Source organism: Schistocerca cancellata, chromosome 8, assembly GCF_023864275.1.
Source record: "Schistocerca cancellata isolate TAMUIC-IGC-003103 chromosome 8, iqSchCanc2.1, whole genome shotgun sequence".
Lineage (NCBI taxonomy): Eukaryota > Metazoa > Arthropoda > Insecta > Orthoptera > Acrididae > Schistocerca > Schistocerca cancellata.
This window is the reverse complement of record NC_064633.1, coordinates 359,634,540-359,642,539: the sequence shown is the minus strand read 5'-3', so window position 1 is coordinate 359,642,539 and position 8,000 is coordinate 359,634,540. Positions and strand designations below refer to the sequence as shown.

The 8,000-nt window shown below is 40.8% G+C and overlaps 1 protein-coding gene across 2 annotated transcripts in view; it reads right to left on the bottom strand.

Moving 5' to 3' along the window:
- Positions 1-3,326: 3,326 nt before the first annotated feature.
- LOC126095283 (cytochrome P450 4C1-like) overlaps positions 3,327-8,000 on the bottom strand; it is a 292,169-nt gene continuing 287,495 nt past the window's right edge. For both annotated transcript variants that reach the window (XM_049910048.1, XM_049910046.1), the window contains one exon: positions 3,327-3,572. In XM_049910048.1, coding sequence (XP_049766005.1) covers positions 3,415-3,572 — 158 coding nt within the window. In that variant the 3' untranslated portion in view covers positions 3,327-3,414. The remainder of the gene's footprint in view (positions 3,573-8,000) is intronic.

Here is an 8,000-nt window from a genome sequence, read left to right as displayed (position 1 = left end):
AGTGACATCGACAGTTCCTGTCTCTCTGTATCTCCTCCATGTCCGAACAAAATAGCTTTGGTTCACTCCGAGAGGCCTGGACACTTCCCTTGTTGAGAGCCCTTCCTGGCACAGAGTACCAATGCTGGCGCGAACGAACCGCGGTATTGACTGTCTAGGCATGGTTGAACTACAGACAATACGAGCCGTGTTGTTGGAATGACTGGAACTGATGGGCTGTCGGACCCCCTCCGTCTAAAGGGCGCTGCTCATGCATGGTTGTTTACATGTTTGGGCGGTTTTAGTGACATCTCTGAACAGTCAAAGGGACTGTGTCTGCGATACAATATTCACAGCCAATGTCTATCTTCAGGAGTTCTGGGAACCGGGTTGATACAAAACTTTTTTTGATGCGTGTATATCAACGCCATTTCCATGAAAGTCTCAAAATTGGGGAATGACACATGATTTTTATTGCTCTCAATCTCAAAATCACTAAAATGAATATTGTTGTTATGGTAAATCACATGAGAGCCAGTCCAAAACCACTGTATTCATCAAAGATCGCGGATTCTAACCATCACTTATCGAGCACCATCAAAGTTCAGAAATTCTCTCCACACGCTTTTGATGACTGTACAGTTACGAACACAAACATTTCCAGAGCCTGTTTTGAACTTTCACTTAATTTGAATGATATAAAGTAATCGGTCTTAGCAACAGGTTGTCAGCACAAATACGGACGGGTTACTGTCTAAAGAGCTAGCCGGATTCGCGTCTAACGTTCAGGGCGAGCTTGTGATTGGTCCGTTAAGCCGCCAATGATTAGTAACGGTAAATGAAATGTTAAACTAATCTTTGAGCGTAAATATATAGTTACTGAAATCTTAATAAGAAAGCCGTAGTTGTGTCTAACATCATAAGTATAGTTGGAACTCTGTACAAACATTTGGACAGTAAATATAAATGAAGTTCTGGGTTTAGTGGGAAACCATGTAGTTGTCTGAACCAACGATAATCAGCCTTCATTACCTACTTCTCACTTTCGTATAAAAAGGCGGAATAATTTTGAGAATATTTTTACTGACGCTATACCAATTATGTATTCAGATTTGTTTAAAAAAGAAGTAGGGGGCTTTCAAATGTTTGGTAGAGTCATTTGACTAAAGGCACACCACATCTGCTGGCTGCTGGAGGGGCAACTAACAATTATAGTTTAAAACACATCTAATTTATTCTTCTGACTCAGTTGTGTACATTTCAAAATATGATCTCCCTGGATCATCTTCAGATGTAAGTATTACCCTGATGTGAGGTTGTGACACAGACAAAACGGGTTGTTGACACAAATACTTATGTCTGAAGATTATGCAGGGTGACGAAACATGTTACGTAATTAAAAATGTACAACGGAGACTGGAGAACAAGTAAGAATTGTTATAAACGTTAATACAGTTGCTGACAGTCTCGAAACGATTGTGTGGGCTTTAGTAAAAATCAAATAAGGCAGAAGGGATAGATAACATTCCCTCGGAATTTCGAAAATCGTTAGCGGAAGTGGCAACAAAACGACTATTCACGTTGGCGTGTGAAAGGTATGAGACTGGCTACATACCGTCAGACTTTCGGAGAAACATCATCCTCAGAATTTCCAAGATTGCAAGAAGTGTCGAGAGTGAGAATTATCGCAGAATCAGCTTAACAGGTGATGCATCCAAGTTGCTGATAACAAGAATTCACAGAAGAATGGAAAAGAAAATTTAAGATCTGTTAGATGACAATCAGTTTGGCTTCAGGAATTCTAAAGGCACCAGAGAGAAATTCAGAAGTTACGGTTGATAATGAAAGCAAGGCTGAAGAAAAATGAATACATGTTCACAAGATTTGTCGACGAGGAAAAACCTTCGACGATGTAAAATGGTGCAAGATCTTCGAAATATTGATAAAAATAGGAGTAAGCCATAGGGACAGACGCGTAATATACTACATATTCAAGAAGCAAGGAGGAACAATAAGAACGGAAGACAAAAAACGAAGCGCACCGTTTGAAAAGGGTATGACACAGGGATGTAGTATTTCTCCCCTATCGTTCAAGATATAAGTCAAAGAAGCAAAGACTGAAATAAAAGAAAGGTTCAAGAGTGGGATTAAAATTCAAGGTGAAAGGCTATCGGTGTTAAGGTACGCTAATGATATTTCTATCCCCAATGAAAGTGAGGGAGAATTACAGGATCTGTTGAAGGAAATGAGTAGTCTAGTGGGTACAGAATATGGATTGAGAATAAATCGAAGAAAGACGAAAGTAAGGAGAAGTAGCCAAAGTGAGAACAGCAAGAGACTTAACATCTTAACTGGTGAAGTTAAGGATTTCTGCTGCCTAGACGGCAAAATAACCAATGATGGATGGAGCAAGGGGGGTAAAAAGCAGACTAGCAGTGGCAAAAAGTGCATTACTGGCCTACTACTATCAAACGTAGGCCATAATCTGAGGAAGAAGTTTATGAGAATGTACGTTTGGAGCACAGCCTTGCATAGAAGTGACACATGTACTGCGGGAAAACCGGAACAGAAAAGAATAGAAGAGTTTGAGATGTGGTGCTACAAAAAGAGGCTGAATGTGAACTGGTACGGTAAGAAACGAGAAAATTCTCCGGAGAATCGGCGAAGAAAGGAATATACGGAAAACACTGACAAGAAGGGACTGGATGATAGTACATCTGTTAGGACACCGTGGTACCAGAGAGAGAGCTGTAGAGGGTAAAAACTGTAGAGGAAAATAGAGATTGGGATCATTCGTGGCGGGCCGCATCAGATCGGTCAGAAGACTGATGACACAAAAAAAAAGCCACAAACTCTGTGCTCAGCGGACTACCATCACTCATTTCGCCCGACATGCCAACATGATTTCACAGAGTGTGCAAGCATCTATGAGCCGCGCTAGAATCTGCTAGCCGCAGCATGGTTGCGTACTGGTTCACCTAAACAGTCGTTTCACTCAACATAGAGGGGTGACCACAGGTGACGTGTCGACCCTAATGTCACCGTGATGTCACAAATTAACAATACTTCTGCTCCCTAAAACGAAAGTCACGAGAGGGTTGGACACTCTTTAATCTGACTGCCATGATGTCTCCCATTCGGAATTGAACTGAGAGATCGTCGTTTTCCAGTCAGTTGATTGCCACCTAGATTCGCCCACAATTACAATGCGTGTAAAGCTCATAACGTTCAACGTTGTAATTGGGATAGTTATACGTATTATATGTATCTCCTTGAAGCTAAATAAATTACAAAATAATATTTATTCAATAAAATGTATAAACATATGTACAAGATTATTAAAATAGACAGATCACGAGATGAAAAAATGATGATATGAAGCGCTGTTGGCGGACTGAACAGGAGACAGGAAGAAGCGCCGCCACAGACTCTGCACTACCGCGGCCGCAGCCGGAGGTTGACGCCGTTCATGGGTCTGAGGACGAGCTCGCCGATCAGCTGGAGGTCCTCCAGCCTGTCCACCGTCTCCACGCGGAAGTTGCGCAGCACGTACGACAGCACTGCCTTCTCCTCCAGGATGGCGAACTTCTGGCCTGAGGATTGCAGCAGACACACAACATTTCACTACAGATTACAGTGTCGCTGCTGGCTGAACGAAACAATAATGCTCAGTTTCAGTCTTTCAAGACGTCAAATATACAGGGTGAGTCACCTAACGTTACCGCTGTATATATTTCGTAAGCCACATCAAATACTGACGAATCGATTCCACAGACCGAACGTGAGGAGAGGGGCTAGTGTAATTGATTAATACAAACCATAAAAAAATGCACGGAAGTATGGTTTTTAACACAAACCTACGTTTTTTTAAATGGAACCCCGTTAGTTTTGTTAGCACATCTGAACATATAAACAAATACGTAATCAGTGCCGTTTGTTGCATTGTAAAATGTTAATTACATCCGGGGATATTGTAACCTAAAGTTGACGCTTGAGTACCATTCCTCCGCTGTTCGATCGTGTATATCGGAGAGCACCGAATTACGTAGGGATCCAAAGGGAACGGTGATGGACCTTAGGTACAGAAGAGACTGGAACAGCACATTACGTCCACATGCTAACACCTTTTTATTGGTATTTTTCACTGACGCACATGTACGTTACCATGAGGGGTGAGGTACACGTACACACGTGGTTTCCGTTTTCAATTACGGAGTGGAATAGTGTGTGTCCCGACATGTCAGGCCAATAGATGTTCAATGTGGTGGCCGTCATTTGCTACACACAATTGCAATCTCTGGCGTAATGAATGTCGTACACGACGCAGTACATCTGGTGTAATGTCGTCGCAGGCTGCCACAATACCTTGTTTCATATCCTCTGGGGTTGTAGGCACATCACGGTACACATTCTCCTTTAACGTACCCCACAGAAAGAAGTCTAGAGGTGTAAGATCAGGAGAACGGGCTGGCTAATTTATGCGTCCTCCACGTCCTATGAAACGCCCATCGAACGTGTACCTCACCCCTCATGGTAAATTACATGTGCGTCAGTGAAAAGACCACTAAAAATGTGTTAGCATGTGGACGTAATGTGCTGTTCCAGTCTCTTCTGTACCTAAGATCCATCACCGTTCCCTTTGGATCCCTACGTAATTCGGTGCTCTCCGATACACACGATCGAACAGCGGAGGAGTGGTACTCAAGCGTCAACTTTAGGTTACAATATCTCCGGATGTAATTAACATTTTACAATGCAACAAACGGCACTGATTACGTATTTGTTTATATGTTCAGATGTGCTAACAAAACTAACGGGGTTCCATTAAAAAAAAACGTAGGTTTGTGTTAAAAAACATACTTCCGTGCATTTTTTTATGGTTTGTATTAACCAATTACACTGGCCCCTCTCCTCACGTTCGGTCTGTGGAATCGATTCGTCAGTATTTGATGTGGTTTACGAAATATATCCAGTGGTAATGTTATGTGACTCACCCTGTATAACTCTTGAGAGTTACATAAAGCTGGCACTCCTCTGGGAATTAGGCCTACTATCAGTCGATAAACCACGAATTAGCAATAATTAATCATCCAAAATTAAGCTCACAATCGGCTAAAACTGGTAACCGAATGAACACGGTGGCTAAATCTCATGATCTTCATCTTTACATAGAAGATCCTCATCCAACCATCGTCATCTGAGTCAACGTTATTTCATCCTCCACTTCTCCTAGGTTTGACCGCTCTTTTCAAATCCTAGAATCACACACACTCTGCCACACTTTCTGTACCTACCTACTCTCACATGTACGCTGCACCAACACATAAAGCTCCCACATCTCCTCCTACAGCTACTACATACTCATTTCTTCTATTTTTTGAGGAAACGTGAGTTCCCACGCCCTGTTACATCTCCGATGACCGAGTCCCCTGGCCTGTTGTCCATGCCCTTTCAAACATCCCACGTTCAGTATCAGTATATTACTGAACCCACCATACGCTTTCCCAAAGCATCAATGAAATGTACCTTAACAATCATAACCCAACCATGTCCATCAACCGCACAAGAAGGTTCCAGTCAAACTGTTCCTTACCTTTTTTCAGTGCACTTTAACAACTACCGGAATAAAATTCAAAAACACAGTGAGACTGTTGCAGTTAAGAAACCTAAATCACATATTAGTAACACTTAATATTATTTAATAACGTAAGGCATTCAATAATTAGTACCTGTTTGACCGAAATTGTATTTTATAGACGTGCAAGCCCGTTCCTAGATTTACAATGTCAGCAACCTTTTTCGTCCGCTGTTACTTTTAACCTTTTCGTTTCCTCTGTTACCCATTTATTCTTTTGCTGTTCAACCTCCATGCCAAATATAGCTTCAATTTATGTTAGATAGTTTCACTTAAATTTTGACTGTGTACCTAATCTTCGAGCTTTAAGCACTTTCATAACCGTCTTCCACAATTATCGCGGTTCCACTTTTCTGAAACATTCACTCTGTACAAATGTGACAGATAACAAGAAAATTCGGTGCGCACAAGGAACATCCAACTGCAGTGGAGAGTGATGGTGCAAAATGTAAGGTGGTAGTACGAATGTACCATCACATAAATGGGCTTAACAGCTGAGATGAGTTAAATGTGCTTAGGAGATCTTTATCAAACGTATTCAGGAGGAGTAACTTTTAAATTGCCGTCGAACAGTCTATCAACCCAAGATTCCTGTAGGCTGTACATCACTAAGGTAACTGTCCAGGTATTAAAAAAAAAAAAAAAAACGACCCACAGTTGATTTATTCTCTATCTTCGTCCAGTAGAAACTAGAGCTCCAACTCTGAAGACATCTACGTCAACGGACTATTAATCTGTAAGCTTTCTTCTTCAGACCAGTACAAGAATGGAAGCTCTCGGCATGTCGTCACAGGGCATATAAACGTGAAGGAAAAAAATAAAAAATAAAAAGATACAACGTGAACTAAGTATTCTGTTTTTTTCATCCTGAGAAACAGTTATTTTTAACAAAAAGAAATTAAAAGAACTCTAAATTTATTAAAAAGGTATTACAGGGATTTGTGACTGTATCTTTGCATGCATTACGCAGCTAAGTATCAGTCAAACGCCTTTTCTACTTGGCCTCCAAAATTCACGGATTCCCGTTCTTCATAGGCGTACCTCTTATTAACGTTCTTGTCCGTGGCCAAGTCCCCAGCTTCTGACATATTTTACTCCCATCCATTAGTAACACACTGCTGCACCACACGTTCTTTTCACTGGACATGTGTCTTAATTGTTAACCATGTCCATTATTGTGGTTAGGCAACACACTATCCAAAACAACACTCCATTGGTGAACATCTTTTTCCATTTCCTTTCTCAGTGTGTGAACTTGTGCTTCATATGACACAGGGCTTTTCTCAAAACTCTTGTACACTTAGTTCTTCGCAAACTAAGATATTGTCATTTTATAATTCAAGATTTAGCAGCTTAATTATTATTTTATCTTTCCCTATTTTATTCAGTATATCTTGAACATTTCTTCCATTCGTTGTCAGTTAGTCGCCGCAGTACGTATGTAAGTTTATAGTTTTAATGAGTCCCTTCTCGATTTTTAAATCATGCCCTCCAACTCCTATGACCATATTTTGCGTTGTTTTCCTACATTTATTTCCATTTATCTCCACACCTCATCGATTGTGTGCCTCCACTAAGTATCTAAAGACGTAATACGTTTGCTATCCTCGGCCGCAAACCACCTTTTAGTCGCCATTTCCTCTTCGCAGAAGAATAACTTGACAGTTCTCCCTCCAGTTTACAACCGCCTTATATGTTTATAGGGATATGTGTATGGGGTTATTCATAAGAACCTACGTAGCTTCAGAAGACGACTCCACGGAAACTACATGACACACTGTAAACAGATGGATATGGATACCAGTACTTACAGCACCTCTCCACGTTTTAACTCACGTCACAGGCGATCAGTAGGGCGCCGTTTGTGAAGAGGCAAATACCAATACTTGTGTGAAGTTCATTGAAGTCCTTATTGTTGCCTGGGAACGCGAAGCACAAGGTTCATACCTCACATTATTGTTGATTCTATACGTTGATTTTATTTTGTTGAAATAATTCCCTGTCAGTGACCAACTGGAGATGAAAATTGTAAATTTTTGTGCAAATTTATAGCTGATCCGTTAACACTCATTTCCGATCCATTCTTGCTTGTGTTGTATGTATTCTACAAAAAACAAAACAAAAAAGTCTTTTTGCCACCAACACATTCGTCCTGTTTGTCAAGCAGGGTGGCCATTCTATCAGAAAACGTATCATCTTTTTTGCATATGTCTTTTGTTTCTTACACACCAATTATCAAACTTTCATTGACATGTAGTTCAAGATCAAGTGTTATCAGCTTTTTATCGACAAGCACCCGACTACAAACTCGCTTCACACTCTTCATCTGCGTTAAGAGCGTTTGCTCTGTTATCTTTACTGACTGTCCTGAAAAAAAAACATGTAT